At 40.2% G+C, this 17,428-nt stretch overlaps 1 protein-coding gene across 3 annotated transcripts in view; it reads left to right on the top strand.

Moving 5' to 3' along the window:
• AOPEP (aminopeptidase O (putative)) overlaps positions 1–17,428 on the top strand; it is a 378,987-nt gene that overhangs the window by 254,389 nt on the left and 107,170 nt on the right. For all 3 annotated transcript variants that reach the window (XM_074953154.1, XM_074953153.1, XM_074953152.1), the window contains 2 exons: positions 16,402–16,464; positions 17,126–17,209. In XM_074953154.1, the coding sequence (XP_074809255.1) occupies positions 16,402–16,464; positions 17,126–17,209 (147 nt within the window). The remainder of the gene's footprint in view (positions 1–16,401; positions 16,465–17,125; positions 17,210–17,428) is intronic.

Genomic DNA, 17,428 nt, shown 5'->3' with positions numbered 1-17,428 from the left:
AGCAAAAGAAATCTATAATACTTTTGATTGGTGTGAAAACTGAGCTGCATATGTCTTCCTAACTATGATTAGTACTTAAGAATATCCAGAACTGCTAGCAAGTCATTTCAGTATCTGTTGCAAGAGCCTACATAGGCAAAACCTGTGGTAAAAATATTTACAAATCCAGCAGAGTCTAAATTACTATAGATTGTCTTTAAAGACCAAAGAGATTTCAGATGTTCTGTAAAAAACAACGCCAGCTAAAATGATACTGGTTTACTATTCTTTCTTCCTTTGAGAACAGCACACTGACCTCTTCCCGCTCTCACTCTTTTCCATCAATAACTTTTTTGATGATTTACCCTTTTTGCCTTCAGCAATTCTCACGCTCTTGCAGGAACTGGTTTCCACTTTAGTGAAAGAAGCTGGAGTTCCTGTCATTCAGTGAATAGGACACCTTAGTTAGTGAGAGGTCAATTTTGCAAGTTGAGGATCCTCAATTCACACTGAAGTCAAGGGATCTGAGGGTGCTCAGCATTTCACAAGATGTTAGTAACTTGTATTATAAATTATAATCTAAAGCTACTCATATATTATGTTAGAACTGATTTAGTAGTAGTTTAGACAGTTTTCATTTTGGGGCAAATTGTAGCCTGGCTAGTGTGCTGGCACAGGGCTGTATGGGGACACAAACCACCCCCTTATGTCCTTGTGTTGGCTACATGGATCATGGCTAGCAGCACAGAAGTGGAACCAGGCTCTGTAGAATTGTTGTGTTCTCTTCCATATGAATACGTGGAACTAAAGTTCCATTCCCATCAGCCCCAATTGACTGGGTGACAATGCTACTCCAGGCTGTCAGGCAGTATGTACTGCTGGAATGGGTATAGGCTCAGAGCAGTTTAATCCCTCCCATGAGCATTAAAGGGATCAAGAGGGAGTTTGTGACTCTCACCACCATGATGCGCCAGTTGCTCCCGATTCTGGCTACGTAATTATCTCACAATCTGACCCATTCTGCTTTTAATTTTTATTTTGCCAACACAATATTAAAAACATTGAAATACAGTGTAATATTTTAAGTCATTCATAAACCTGATAATCTGAGAGCTCTCACAAAATTCTGAGTGCCCCAGCTCTAAGTTCCCACTGCACAAAAAAGCCAGCAGTGTTGCTGATAATATTAAACAGATCATATTAGAGTGCTTGACATCACTCAGGATAAAACATATAATGCATCAGTAGATATTTATTTGGAGGAAACATAAAGTGAGAATGCCCAAATTATCATCATATTTTGGTCATACATAAAATCTAAAGCTGTATTGCAAATATGGGGAAAACTACTTTGCCAGCAACACCTGGCACAGCTTCCAACTTCTAGTAGTCCAGGGTTAGTGTGTGTCCTACTGCTTATTCTGATTTAGTAAAATGGCTCCTTCATCTTTCTTCCATGTTTTTATAATTTTTATAGTGGATCTAGTTGTTGCCAGTTTATTTGATTTTTTTCTTTTATTGGTTTCCATTCAGGAAACCCACATCAGCCGCAGAATACAGAGAAGATTACAAAAAGACTTCACTATCCCAGGTAGTTTACAGTATTATCCACTAAAATGGGTTTAAGATTTTTCCTCCAGGATTATCCTAACATACAACCTGCAGGCACTTAATATTCTATGGAATTTGTTATTACACATCCAAGAAGCACCTCCAGAGATTACTTTTTTTTTCCTATTCAAAATCTTCATGCCAGTGTCCATCTTAAGAAACTCGGCTGGGTAGTTGTGCAAGTGGTGGAGAGGAATGAATACCAGGATGTGGATGTGGCCCTACTGAGGTGTCTTCATCCCACTGGAAGAATTAGCCTTTTGTATCCCTTACAATTCTCTACCATGAAGCAGAGGACTGGAAATCTGTGTAGTGGAAGCTTCTCTATTTCTGCCATTGGCCTACAACCAGCATGCTATCCCAAATCCTGCCCCTACAGTCTTTGCACAGGACCACAGAGATTTGGCACTACAGTCATGTAAAATATAACTAGCAAAACTTGAATACTAGCAAATCTCCATTAGTATTACACCCATAATAAAACCTGAAGAAAAGCTCTGTGTAAGCTCAAAAGCTTGTCGCTCTCGCTAACAGAAGTTGGTCCAATAAAATATATTACCTCAATGACCTTGTCTCACCCATAATAAAGTCATTCTGTGCGTCCTCTAATTTGTAACCACTAGTTTCTGATCTCACATGCACTTGTGTAAATCAAGTCTTATAACAGAGGATGTGTTGTAATGACTGGCCTATCCTGTCTGATGTGGAAGAATTCCACAGAACAGCATGACTATCTTCTGGCTACAAAACAACATAATAGAGTACATGTGATGAATGTACATATTTCTGCAGCACCCACTCATTTTCTGAATAATTTTTTCCAGAAACATACCGTGGCTGTGTTAAATAAGGTCAAACATACTGGGTTGTTGAATTTGCCACTTATCAGATCGAGCATCAGCAGTCTTCAGGATGTACTGAAGTTTCAGAAGTGAGTCACCACAGGACTGTAGCAGCTTTTCTTCCTGTGCTAGGCTAATAATGACTTAAAACCCGTAACTTTGGTCAATGAGTTAAGCTGACATGTAGTGGAATGAGAAGCACTCAGCAGCTTTTGGAGCTGGAAAGCATGTATAAGTCCACTCAGTACCCCCCCACCACCTCTGCCACTACTGGATTGCTCTCTAACGTATATTTTCTTGTGGTTTTTATCTTGTCTAGTTTTAAATGTCTTAGGTGATGGGGCCTCCACACCTTTCTTAGGACCATAGTCTGATAGAGCTTGTTGTCGATGAAGATTTCCCTATAGTTGCAGCATTTTTTTTCTTTGTAATCTGATTACTCTACTTAGAACTTCTTATTACTCCCTAAATAAATAATGCTTTTAAAAATATATATAAACAGTTATCTTTACCCACCCTCAACTCTCCTTAGCTGTTGTTTAGACAACCAATGTATAAGATGATCCCTACACCCCTTTAATTGTTTTGTTCACTAGTCTGAACACCCTCCAATTTGTCTCCATTTTCTCCTGTTCCTGTTGAAATTGAATTCTTGCTTAGTACAGGAAAAATACCATTATTTATTGGTAAGATACTATGCGTGAAACTCTAACTTGCTGTTTCATGATGAAGTGATCATCCTCAGTGTCACATTAAATTAAAATATCTCTTTCTCAGTCAAAATATGTAGCCAATATGCTCTTTCATGACACATTTTCCATTAGTACTTGAACTGGATATATTTAAGTGGTGAGATATGTTCCTTAAATGAAATTTGAAATTTTTATGTAATCACAAGACTACGTGACCTGTGGCTGAATCATGATCAGTGGAACTAGAGGCTATGTCTACACTACAAGGACTACAGTGGCACAGCTGCAGCACTATAGCTATGCCACAGTAGCGCTGCAGTATAGACACTTCCTACAGTGACAGAAGGAGCTTTTCCGTCAATGTAGGTAATCCACCTCCCTGAGCAGTGGTAACTAGGTCTGTGGAAGAATTCTTCCATTGACCTGGCTGTGTCTACAACACTGGGTAGATCAGCTTAACTGTGGCGCTGAGGGTGTGAATTTTTACACACCCCTGAACAACATAGTTAGCTTGATCTAAATGTTAAGTGTAGGCCAGAGCCAGAGGGTCCATGTTCCCCGGAAGAACTGTTATGGGTGAGACAGCAGGGGAACTGAGAAACTAATGGAGTTAGGCTAGAAGAAACACAGCTATGTAGACAGAGTAGTGCACGGAGTCTAATAAAATTCTACTTGTTCAACTTATCCTGTATTCAGCTTCGCTCTTTGCTAACAATACAGTGGCCAAAACAGCAAATACCACAATCAGATTGCGTGCGTTGACAGTACCCTTCTTCCTGCTCCCTCACCCTCTTGCCCATCTTGTCTCTTTCTGTTCCTACTTAGGACTTGATTCCACATTTGCTCTACTTGATTCCAGTATGCAGTACTCCACATGAGTGGCAGAATAGAGCCACTAATTCTGAATGAACAACTGAACATAAACTCCTCCTAGAGACTATTAAGAATTGTGCCATGTTTGTTTTAGTCTTTTTAAACCTTTGTTTCCTTAGAATTATAGAATATCAGGGTTGGAAGGGACCTCAGGAGATCATCTAGTCCAACCCTCTGCTCAAAGCAGGACCAATCCCCAATTTTTGCCCCAGATCCCAAATGGCCCCCTCAAGGATTGAACTCACAACCCTGGGTTTAGCAGGTCAATGCTCAAACCACTGAGCTATCCTTCCACCTACTTTTCCTCTGCTGGTTTTGTTTCTTAGCTGAAAATGCTTTTCAGTAGCATTCACAATTATATGGGATTCTATGCATAATCTGTCATTTAAGATCCATTTTCTAGTGTTGTTTGTAAATGAATATACCATGTGCACACTGCTCTCCAAAGATGTAAGGTCAAGAAAATTCTTCCACTAGTTGATATTCGTTTATTCATGGTTGTTAAGGTTCTTTATTTTCTACATGTTCTTGCTATTTTCTACATGGTTTAGATTATTTCAGCAAGTATCTGGTTTTGTATCTGGCTGGCTCTTAGACTGTCCAGCTTGAGGGCCAAACTTCATGAGCCAGTTAAACAATCCAGGAAAAATATAAATTGTGAAATGCCAAAAATTGATGTAAGGAATGTCTTTCATTGGTTATATAAACTTTTGGGGGATGTTACAGCAATACCTTTATTTACTATGAATAATAGGTTGTTACTAAGGCCAGTTCCTGGCTGTTGTCCCACTTACAAACTTTATAGATTTCCTGTTTCCTATTACTAAGAGAGAATGATGACTAAGGGGCTCTTAGGATAGACTGCATAGATGATGCATCATAAATTAGTAGTTAACAGTCAATTACTAACAAACTGACCAAATCCAAATGCCATTAAAAAGGAGTGCTCCCCTTACACCTCTAGAAGATAGTTATCATTTGTTTATCTAAGTTTTACAGTGTGTATAGACAGGCATTCAGCAAAGAAGTAACTCCTTCAGGGTCAGTGTTTCCACTGAACTATGTAACTTAATCCTTGGTATTTCTTGTCATGTTTTATCTCTAAGATTTCTGTCTGAATGTGATATTTGTAAATATTTGATGGGGAAGGCAACAAACAACTGAAATCCTCTCCATTTGTGCCGGTCAGGTACATGAGTAGGCATTGGCAATATGGACTTCTGCTTAGTAGACAAAGTTTATTCAACCCCATGATTTGGCATAGGGTTTTTAGATTTTTTTCACTCTGTGAAGATGAATAGTGACTCTGTTAGATTCATTTCAAATCTTGTGAGTACTGGTCCCAAGAATAACATGCTGTTGCTTTAATGCTCAAACTTGCTACATAACTAACCTCAAACTATTTTTTGGCCTAACAGAACACGGAGACGTGTGCATGCATTTTCAAATCACTGCGGAGTATATAATTGATATTTTGAGATATAATCTGAAGAAATCTTAATTGCTAATTTATATGTGAAAAATACTTAAGCTTGGTGATAGATATCGTTTGAAAAATAGATAGTTGCCTTCAAGAATAATGGTCACCTTGGGATACTAAACTGTTTGCAGAGTGGGAAATTAAATGATCCTTAAAATGCTCTTAATGTATTTAAATTAGTGTAGGTCAATACAATAAATTGGCTAGTTGAATCTCTAATAATAATAAGGATGAAACAAACCTTTAAAAATAAAATTCTTTGGTGGTCTGTCGTTTCAGAAATTAGAAGTTCTGTTAACACTCCATCTCATTTTCAGCCATCTAAATAATACTCAGGTGGATGAGATTTTGTGATGTATAGAAATGCACTGAAACAAATTGTAGCATATTGTAAGGTGCATAGAGCCAGATGAATCGTGAACAGAAACAGACCAAGATAGATTGTGCAAACAAAACGTTTCTATACACTGTTACTCTTGATCATGCCCTTTTAAAGGGATATGAAGACAATAACCAAGTCAATTAACTACTGTATATGAAGAATTTGATGCAGGCAATATTATTTTATATTTGGCAAGTTATCATTATGTAAAGTATACTGTAGGTAAATGTTAATTTTGTAGGTAAGCCTTACATTGATCTGAATTAAAGATGGTTCTTCACATACAGTGTAATTTTATGAATTTCACTTACATGTTTCTACCGATTGTACTTAAGGTACTAATAGGGTAGGATCCAGAAATGGACATATTTTGTTTATTGAGTGGTTTAGACATAATTATAAATAAATATAAAAAATGCCCCAGACTTGAATTTTAGAGTGTTAAGATGTACGTTATATCATACAAAGTTTAAAAAAATCTGGTGTAATTTTGGAGAAATTTAAAATAATATGCCATTTTGATTCTCTGCTGTATTCTGATCATTATTGCATATGATTTTATAATAGAAAATTATGTATGGAAGTGCCACCTGATGTGCTGGCATCCCACCAGCCTGGGTCCCCTCCCCCACTCTGTGCTGCTATGTCAGGCTCTCAAGCCCCCCTCTCCAGCACACACACAGGCAGGGACACACCCAGCTGTATAATAACACAGAGTCCGCAGTCAGCTCTGTGTGGGAGGGCTCAGCTCAGGGAATTGCCCAGCGCTCTGGTGCATACCCCCTCTGGAGTGTAAATCCAAAATTATATTGTCTTGCACTGTATAGAGATCTACATAGCGTAAGCTCATGAAATTCGCCCTCTCTCTCAATGTGAAGGAAGTTATGCACAGCTTTTTGCCTCCAGCCCCAGTTATGAATTGCACAAACTGGGTTTTGGAATAAACAAGAAACGAGTTTATTAACTACAAAAGTTAAATTTTAAGTGATAAGGGATAGCAAACAGAACAAAGCAGATTACTGAGCAAAATAAACAAACATGCACCCTAAGCTTAATTCACTAAAGAAACTGGTTACAAATAGTAATTTCTCACCCTAAATGTTGTTTAAGGCAGGTTGCAGAGTTTCTGCAGCTTAGAGTTCCAGAAATTTCTCTTCACAGGCTAGACCTCTGTCTCAGCCCGGGTCCCAGTCCTTTCTTCCCAGATCAGTCTTGGGTGTTTACCGCAGTCATCCTGGGTGGGGATTCAGTGAAGAACTGGCGACCTTGATTAATTCACTCTCCAGCCTTAAATATAATTTACATATGGCGGGAATCTTTTGTTTCCCTGTTTGATCTCTACCCTCCTTCTTCAGTGGAAAAGTACCAGCAGTGTCCAAGGTGGTATTTCATACCAAGTGACATCATCACATGACCTTGCAGTGTTAAATGACAGGTTTCAGAGTAACAGCCGTGTTAGTCTGTATTCGCAAAAAGAAAAGGAGTACTTGTGGCACCTTAGAGACTAACCAATTTATTTGAGCATAAGCTTTCGTGAGTTACAGCTCACTTCATTGGATGCATACTGTGGAAAGTGTAGAATTTTATTTGAGCATAAGCTTTCGTGAGCTACAGCTCACTTCATCCACAGTATGCATCCGATGAAGTGAGCTGTAGCTCACGAAAGCTTATGCTCAAATTGGTTAGTCTCTAAGGTGCCACAAGTACTCCTTTTCTTTTTGCAGTGTTAAAGCAACCATGAGATAAGGCTTATTTGTAATGTCCACAGGAAGGAACTACAGGAAGATGGGAGATCAGCATCTTTAAAGACCCATTGTCTTTCCTAATAGCCCATCCAGGCTGATAGATTACTGTCTGGTGGGTGTTCCCCAGGTATAACCATAGTTGTAATTGTTACATACTCAATATTCCTAACTCCAGATACAGAAATGATACATTGGATAATCACATTCAGTAAATCATAACCTTTCCAATGATATCTCACAAGACCCATCTTGCTTAAAATACATCTTAGTTATGCCATATTCATATCATAAGCATATTTCTATAAAGAATATGGGGCGTAACATCACAGAGGGTCTTTTGGTTAATGCACAGAATCTAATTAATGGTTATAACACAGACTCCCTATGTGACCTGAGCAATCACTTAGGCTAAAATTTGCAAATATGGTGCTGATGTTAGGCACCTAAACTCATTTAGATTAATAAATGAGTTCACCTCACCTCTGAAAATCAAGTGCCTAATATAGATTTAGGTGTTCAACCTTAGCTGCCATGTTTGAAAATGTTGCCCTTAACTTCTTTGTGCCTCAGTTTCCATATCCTTGATTAGAAAGTGCTAGAGAAGTAAGAAGTAGTTTTAGTTATTATGCCAAAAAATTCACACCCATGAATACTAAATGAGACTCCTTAGTATAAATCACTGGCTTCAGTTTAGTGACCTGCTAAAAACTTCAAGTATTGTTTAATCCAGGGGTCGGCAACCTTTGGCACATGGCCCATCAGGGTAAGTTTGTTTACCTGCAGCGTCTGCAGGTTCGGCCGATCGCAGCTTCCACTGGCCATGGTTCACTGTCCCAGGCAAATGGGGGCTGCGGGAAGGGCGACCAGCACATCCCTCGGCCCGTGCTGCTTCCCGCAGTCCCCATTGGCCTGGGACGGCGAACTGCAGCCAGTGGGAGCTGCGATCGGCCGAACCTGCAGATGCTGCAGGTAAACAAACCAGCCCAGCCTGCCAGGAGCTTTCCCTGGCGGGCCGTGTGCCAAAGGTTGCCGATCCCTGCTCTAACATAAATCAGAAACAGTAAGATTCTCATCTCTCCCTTTCAGTTTTCTTACAGTATAATATATATACAACAGAGAACAAAAAGGTACATAAACCTGAATGAGTAACTGCAAAAGGCCTGAAGGGGAAGTTTATTTTAAATATTTTTTTTCATTTCTAATATAAATGTGAACTGAATTCCTAAGATTTGTACATTAGAATATGTTATTTATGACAAGTTTAATAAAGCTCTAAAAGCTCTTTGTGGTTCCCTTTTCTGTTAATCGCACTGCTGAGCACAAAAGCTGTGTTATGTGGAGAATGACTGGGCTTATCCCTAGTTATGTTTGGTATCTAAAGAACAATAAGAGTTTGCTGCCTGGCTGATCAGTGCTGGATCAAATTCACATTCCCAAGCTCCCACTCTCCCACCTACATATGCAGGGGGTGGAAACATAGCAAAGAGTGGGAGGACAGGTCCTTTTTTTGCAGAGATTTTTAGCTGAGGCTCTCCTAATATGGTTGCAGCTGGGACTGTGTAGCATTAAACGTTGATTTTAATCCATTGCTTGCAAAAACATCCTAAGAAAAACACAGAGATTAGCAGCCAATTAATTCTTACTTTGCCCATTGTTTTCCTTGGCCAACTGAAACAATTCATAGAGGATTTAAATAGTGTGTGAGTTACCTTGCAAACAAACAGCTTTTCTTTTAGGATAATTATAGCAGTAGCCTTCCAAACATAGCCCAAATCTTTAAAGTTTAGAATAACACTTAGTGTTTCCATCTCTTTTGACATTTGTTTCAGCATATAAAATAATAAAAATCAAGAGCTGCTTTGGAAAATAATATGCCAGCTATTTTTAGTGTAGAGGTGTAGAAGTGGTAGGTGTGGAAAATAAAATACTACCTTTCCAAAGCTCTGGGCATCCATCCCCATTGAGCCAGGATATTTAAAAGGTGTGTGTTTGTGAAGCTCAGGAGAGAAGGGTATTCAAGCATTTTATGAACTACTATTACAGGCCACATCAAGTACAGTTCTCATCTGTCTCATAGATGGCCAAGAATTTTTTTCCCCATCCTTCATTTTTCAGGCTATGAATCTGGTCTTGGATAATTGCTCAATAGGCAGACATGTCAATCCATCCCTACCTGGGAACCCTCTCTCTGATGGCCTGGCTACTAATAGAGTGGCTTGTAACACAGATATGAAGGGGAATTTTCAAAGGTGGTGATCTGAGTGTTCTAGAAGGGGTTTTGAAAATACATCCACAACATTGTCTGCTTTGTCAGGCTTCTGTCTTTCTCCTCAGATGAGTGCACAGGAAGAAGGATTTTCAGGAAGAGCAAGTCTGGCCTGAAAGTGGTACGTGTACATAGGAATGTGCACAAGGGAGGATACTGGTCACATCATGCTAGCAGTGAGAGAGAGCAACAACAAAGAGTCTCTTGAAGGGCACAGGTGTTCACAGGGACTTACAATAACTGAGGCTCCCTGCATGGAATCTGGACAGCCATATCTCCCAGAATATGGGTATGTTCAAGAGCTGCTTGATCTCAAATACAGAAAACCGTCCACCACCAGAGCTTACAGGGACACTTGGAGGACATGTTTCAGAGTAACAGCCGTGTTAGTCTGTATTCACAAAAAGAAAAGGAGTACTTGTGGCACCTTAGAGACTAACAAATTTATTTGAGCATAAGCTTTCGTGAGCTACAGCTCACTTCATCGGATGCATACTGTGGAAAGTATAGAAGATCTTTTTATACACACAGAGCATGAAAAAATGGGTGTTTACCACTACAAAAGGTTTTCTCTCCCCCCACCCCACTCTCCTGCTGGTAATAGCTTATCTAAAGTGATCAGTCTCCTTACAATGTGTATGATAATCAAGTTGGGCCATTTCCAGCACAAATCCAGGTTTTCTCCCCCCCCCCCTTTCCACAGTATGCATCCGATGAAGTGAGCTGTAGCTCACGAAAGCTTATGCTCAAATAAATTGGTTAGTCTCTAAGGTGCCATAAGTACTCCTTTTCTTTTTGGAGGACATGGTATGTTTGGTGCATGAGGTCGAAATTGAACTCCCCTGAGACAGTCCACATAAAATATTGTGGATTTCCTTCGTTTTGATTTTTATAATGGTCTGAGCTGTAGTTCATTGGAAGTCTCAGCCCAAGGGTACCATTCATCTCCTCCTTTCCAGTTCTAGCCTGCTTCTTCAGTCACAGCTCCCAAATTCTGAAAGCAACATGATTTCAAAGCCCCTAAATCCAATGCCCAATGGAACACTGGAGCCTCAATTTAGTATTTGAAACTATTATTAAATCACCTTGTGAGCCATTGGGTAAGGGATCCCATGTATTTTCTGACTCTAAAGTTTGCTTCTTTTTTTTTTGGCTATCATGAGAGTTAGAGTGTTTGTGAATGTTAGGCCTTTTTCCATCAAGCAGCCTGAAGTCCACACCAGCTGGTGCTGAGGCCATAGCTTGTCTTTGTTCTTAAGAGAAATTAATCTTCCAATTTAAACTAGTCAAAATCTCTTTGTCTTTTTTTTAATCTCAAATCCATTCATGTCTTGGAAAAACAATTACAGACTTGGGGTAAAATCCTGACTCCACTGACATCAATGGGAAAACACCTACTGACTTCATTGAAACCAGGATTTCACCCTTTAAATGCAGTCAGGACAGTAAAGTTCTACTTCCACAGAACTTGAACAAAATTGGAAGTTCAATGATGTCTTGGTATTATACTGAGCGATGCAAAATCTTGTGTTTTAGGAGGATGAAGCCAAATATCTTCCAAGCTTACAGGGCATCTCACCAAGATTCTCTCGAAAGTATAGATGCCATTGCAGAATTGTGACTCTAAAACCTTTACAGTTCTCTCTGTCTCTTCTGTGCGCTATAGCTTTACTATGTACCTTTTTATAACTGTATGTATAATGTACTTGGGAGCATTTATAATGCTGATAAAGAATTGGGGTAATTGAGAGGAAAATCAGACCTCAGGTCTCTAGAGATGAGGCTGGAAGGTCAGACTCAACTGGTCCACCTGTCCCTTTCTTCCACTTTGCAAAAGATCTTCTGAAATTCATTTACAGGAAACAGTTTTACACTTTCCTCTTCAGTTCTTTTCCTCCCCACGTCTTCTAGTCTCTGAAAGCTATTGACAAGTCAGAGAGTATTTAAATGGAGTTCACCTTAGGTAGGATGACTTTTTTAGTTTATCAATATTGAATGTTTCTGCATCAGAGATCCTAGACAAGTGGAAGCTGGAGACAATGTGGTTACAATATGTAAAGGGAAGTACATGTCAATGAAAGTCTTCTATTGATTCAGAAAATGTCATTAGTAGCAATCACAGCTTGAACAGTTCAAAGCAAGTTCCGCCATCTCCATTTAAAGTTAAGCAAACCTCTGCAATACAGATGTATCCTACAGTGTTCTAAACCATCCTAAATGTACATTTTATGTGTGGGTTCAGGCCTGGTTTTAAGCACTGGTTTTTAAGCTAAGCCACCAGGTATAAGGAGGCTTCAGAATATTAGGGACATTTTGCACCCAGTTGATTAAATGCTGCATCTCTACCCATATATTTCAAAATCCAGTTATGCTTTCATCATACTACTGAAAGTGCAAAGGATTCTAGCATACTTTTAGATGGGTGGGTAATTGTGTCAAATCTTGTCATTATCTAGGACAGCTCTGCTTGGGATCTGAGAGTCCTTCTAATTGAAGGTCCTTCTAATTGAAAAATGAAACATAGGACTGGTTTGTCCCCTTCATTTCTGGAGCTACATGGGATTGTGAGAGTGTCACGGAGTCCCCGGGCGATGCTCTGGAACTGCTCCCTACGAAGCCAGTCAGGAATCTGGGGGAAGTCTTCTTTCTGTGAGCAGACTGTCTTCAGGACACACAGCTCACACAACTTCCACCTTCCTGGGTCTGACCTCAGAGCATTCAGCATCCTCTGCCCCTCCGTGCACTTCCCACAGTGACTCCACCCAGGCGGGGTGCTGGGGAAGCCAGAGGGTCCTGCACCCCAACTTCACAGTCAGACATGACTCTCAGCCAGCTAGTAAAACAGAGGTTTATTAGATGACAGGAACATGGTCTAAAACAGAGCTTGTAGGTGCAAAGAACAGGACCCCTCAGCCAGGTCCATTTTGTGGGGCCAGTGAGCCAGACAACCACGTCTGCACTTCATTCCATGTCCCCAGCCAGCCCCAAACTGAAACTCTCTCCAGCCCCTCCTCCTCTGGGCTTTGTCCCTTTCCCGGGCCAGGAGGGCACCTGATTCCTTTGTTCTCCAACTCTTTAGCTCTCACCTTGCAGGGGGCAGGCCATCAGCTGCCGGAAACAGGGTGTTGGCCATTCACTGTGTCCAAACCCCTGCACACACCTGCCCTCTAGGGCTCTGCAACGACCATGCACCCTTATCCCACCACCTAGATACTTAAGAACTGCATGGGGGAAACTGAGGCACCCCCACAATATTCAGAGGAAACATTAAGAACAGTCCTGCTTCGTCACAGGGGGTATGAAGGAGTAGAGCAGGTGGCAAGCTGTTCTCACTATCTTTCACTATATCTATGGATTTCCAAGTCTGATAAGGAGTTAAATCTGTCTGAAGCACCATTAAGTCTAGTTAATGGTTGACTAGACAGATGGTGTGCTGTGACCATTGCTTATTACTCTCATCATAATCCTCTCACAGTTGCCTTGTGCTTATCCTTCTGTTTGTTATATCAACGTGTTATCTCTTATCTTATGCTTAGATTGCAAGCTTGTTGGGGTAGGGGCTACTTGAGTTATGGTGTGTACCGCAGCTAGCACAATGGGACCCCAACTCCTTATTCGGCCCTCCAGGTGCTAGTGCAATACAAACAATAATAACAATAATTCCTGTTGAGTTCCCCTCAATGGCTGTGCAGCCATTAGGGGGCAGAGGGGAGTCAGCCTGCATGTCTTTGCATGTCTAGGGTTTTTCCTCCTGGTATCTACGCGTTTGGGAGATTGTCTCCTCTGCAAATCCATTTCTTTAGAACAGGGGTTCTCAAACCGGGGGGGTCTGGACCCCTCAGGGGGTCGCGAGGTTATTACATGGAGGGTTGCGAGCTGTCAGCCTCCATCCCAAACCCTGCTTAGCCGCCAGCATTTATAATGGTGTTAAATATATTTTAAAGTGTTTTTAATTTATAAGAGGGGTCGCACTCAGAGGCTTGCTATGTGAAAGGGGTCACCAGTACAAAAGTTTGAGAACCACTGCTTTAGAATCTCTCTCTCCTGGTGGGGAAGAAGGTGTGATTGTTTGAATAACTTCAGGTTTCTTGATGCCTGTGACACTTGTCTTCCCACAACTTTCTCTGTGGGAGGGGATGATCTAACTCAGAAACTGATCTAACGTTGTTGAATTCTTTAAAGTGGTTGCACTTATTCCAGGAACATATTTTTCTTTGTTTACTTTTATGTTTTTGATCATCCTCTTTTTGAATCACGATATAATATTCTTTCTCCATTTGAATGCACAGGAAGCTAAAGAGTTACTTTATGGCAACTTTCAGAGTGGCAGACCTGTTGTGTTTTTACAAAACAGAAATGCTACGTCAATGCACTTTTTAAGGAGCCCTGTTGTGGGTGTGAAAAAAAGGGCTGAAATAAGATTTTTCCACTGTGATATCTCTTCTAAGAAGTTCTCCTTTGTGTAATACTTCATGGCAAAGTTGCTTCTATTTAAAGTATGGAGTTTGATCTTGGCTTTGATCTGAAGCTTTTGATCTTGAAAGAAGGATGTTGTGGCAATAAAGCAAAAAAGGGTAGGACAGACTTTTTTTTGTTGTTTAAAGGAAAGTGATAAAGTTAAAGGGATACTGTCAAGATTTAGTAGGCACTAATGTGACCTGCCTTACTTTACTTACATCTGTTTTCAGAGTCCATCCAATTCTATATGTGGGAGGGTTTGCTAAAACAAATGCTTTGATGCTCCTTTTTCTTTTCAGAAAGCACAGATTTCTATTTCAAGCTTTCAAGGAATTGTTATACTAAGTAAAAATTATTTTTAAAAGATTGAAAATACCTTTCCAAGATCTTTTTGATTGAACCAGATGTGATTAATTTACAGAGTCACCCTTTTGTACGTGTTGTATTTAACATTGAAAATTATGAAAGCATAAACAAAATCCCTACTTGTGAATTTTCAGTGTTCAACTTTTTCTGGCCCAAGTTGCTTGATTTTGCCTTTACTCAGAATTCACATTGGACTTAAGCTTTGCTGAACTGGTATCTTTAAGTCCATCCCTATTAATAAAACACCTAAATATGTGGTTAAATTCCATGTGTAATTTAACTATCTGCTTGAGATCTTTGCTGAGGTAGAGGTGATTTGCTGAATTGGGACCTAAATGAGGAGTTTGCTGTGCTGTGATATGACTAATGCTATGGAAGGATGGTAAGCAAAAAGGGAACTCAGATCTTGCGTTAAAAATGCACTTCAGAGTCTCCGAGGGAGTCACCTGACATAATTTTGGATTCCTTTGAGGTCAAAGAAAACTATTGAAAAATTATCTTAAATACTGAATAGAGTCCTAATCTGTTCCTTGAGATATTGTGGCTTACGGTGGGCAGAGGAGGAGAAAATACCTGAAAACCTTCCTCCGGAATAGGATAGGAAGCAGTCCAAACTGAAGCACTCCACCCCCAAAAAATGTTGAGGTAGTTCAGATCTGGTAGTTCAGTTTGGGAAAATTGGGTCTGTCTTTCTAATGGGCTGAACTACAACACCCATTCATGAATGCCAGCAGAATGCTGGGATAGTTTGGATCTGGATCCAGAAATCATGACTCAGCTCTTGTCTTTATAATGAGCTAAACCAGATCACCCAATATCAATACCCCATATAACTTTAAGGAAGTTTGAATCTGCACCCATATGCATGCACTCATATGCATATACCCAGGTCCATTTCTAATATATATGATCCTTTATCCTGGAGTTTAAAACCAAAAGGTCCTGGAGATGCTTCGGACACTACAGTGAATTTAACCATTTAAATATTTTATGGAGGAAAAGGTTTCCATAGGGAAAAATCAAATTGTTGTGCCACAGTGCTGGACAAATTAAGAGCTGTGATCTCTCCACACCTTTAAGTGGTGGGTTAACGGCTCACTCCAGTCTCTATACCTTTAAGGCAGGCTCCTCCTCTCCGTCTCAGCTCTAAGAGACTGGCGCACAGGGGAAGGAGGGGCAAGGGCACCCCCTTAGGTGTTTCATTTCCTAAGGAGGTTTCTAGTGCTGCTCTGCTGAAAGAGGGAGGCAGGGCTCACTCCCATCAGCCTGGGGATGCATCGCAGAGAGGAGAGGGACAATACAAAATACATAAATACATGCAAAACAGACTGGCCGGTGCTACTCACCAAACCGACAGCAGCCACAGCAAAATAACAAATGCCGGCCGCGTGTGCCGTGGGAAGCAGCAAGCTGAGCGGGGGGGAGCTGCTGAAGAGAAGTGGGATCTCAGTGCAGATCTCAAATCAAGGTAAACCCCTCCTCTTAGCCCCCACCCCCCAAAAAAAATTAAAAAGCGTTAAGACTTTTGTAAGTGGCTGGGAGGGAAAAGCCTGTGCTTTGCTGTGCAGGGGGAAATCTGAGAGATCAAAGTTTTGCATCAGATCAGGGAGGCTGTATTTGGAGGGGAGGGAGCAGGAAAAAGTGGAGCCTATTTAAAAAGGGCAATCTCGAAAACCTGAATAAACATGCACTTTGTTTCCCTTTTAGCCTTTGCTGGAAGAGTGTCAGTCTTGGGACCAGTGTCGATTAGTCCAGCAAGTGAATGATGAGGTGAGGAGAACGCTTTCATTTTCATCTCTTAATTATTCATGTTTACTGTTCTCACCTCTGTCCTTGCAAAGCTGCCTCCTGCCAGGTTTCCCACCTGATCCCCTCTTCCTGTGTTACTTTTAAAATAATTAGTTTGTTTATAAAAGGAGAATATAAACGTGTTTATAAATATATAAGGTGTATTATTATTATTTATTAAATAATAACTACCTGATCATTTAAAACATGCATTGCTGTTCAGGAACAACAGTTGAGTGGGTGGCGGTTATTTGAAGCCAGGTTGTAAGAAATAGAGAGTAGAGACTTTCCCTAGGATTTTTGCACACACAATGATAACTTTCGGCTTGGCATCAACCATGCTTTCTTTACGCTAAAAAACTTAAGCTGAACAAAGCTTGTTTAAATAGAGAGCAAAAAGGAAAATATGCTGCATATGATGAAGGGAAACAAACCCACTTTGACTATGCACAAGTGTCTAACTGGATTACTTAAGAGCATGTCATTCTAGACTGGAAAAGTGTTATGTTTTTTTTCCTTTTTCTTTCCAATGAAGCAATGGAAAAATATGTCTTCAATCTGTTTATAGTTTCTTACTCATGCTGGGTAGCTGCACTCAGGTCTCATCTTCCTCTTAAAAAAGCACTATGGTTTTGAACTGCAGGTCACAAAATGGATTCAAGCAAACCAGAGAGCCAGAAAAAGGACCAAAAGGAAACGAAGGCAGGATGAAGTGGCTTTCCGAAAGGTATGGGTTCCTGATGTGCATTTATGTGATGGAATAAAAGGAAGCACATTCTAAACATTTTCAAGGGACACACTTTAAAACATTCAAAGAACTATATTCTTCTACTATGCTGACTACACAGAAAAGAACACCATGAATTGGTAAAGTTTGAACGTCTGTGTGTTTGCTATGTAGAGAAACTACACTCATATTTAATAAAGAGAGCGAAAGGCATTTTGA

Source organism: Natator depressus, chromosome 5, assembly GCF_965152275.1.
Source record: "Natator depressus isolate rNatDep1 chromosome 5, rNatDep2.hap1, whole genome shotgun sequence".
Taxonomy (NCBI): domain Eukaryota; kingdom Metazoa; phylum Chordata; order Testudines; family Cheloniidae; genus Natator; species Natator depressus.
This window is presented reverse-complemented; position numbering and strand designations above follow the sequence as displayed.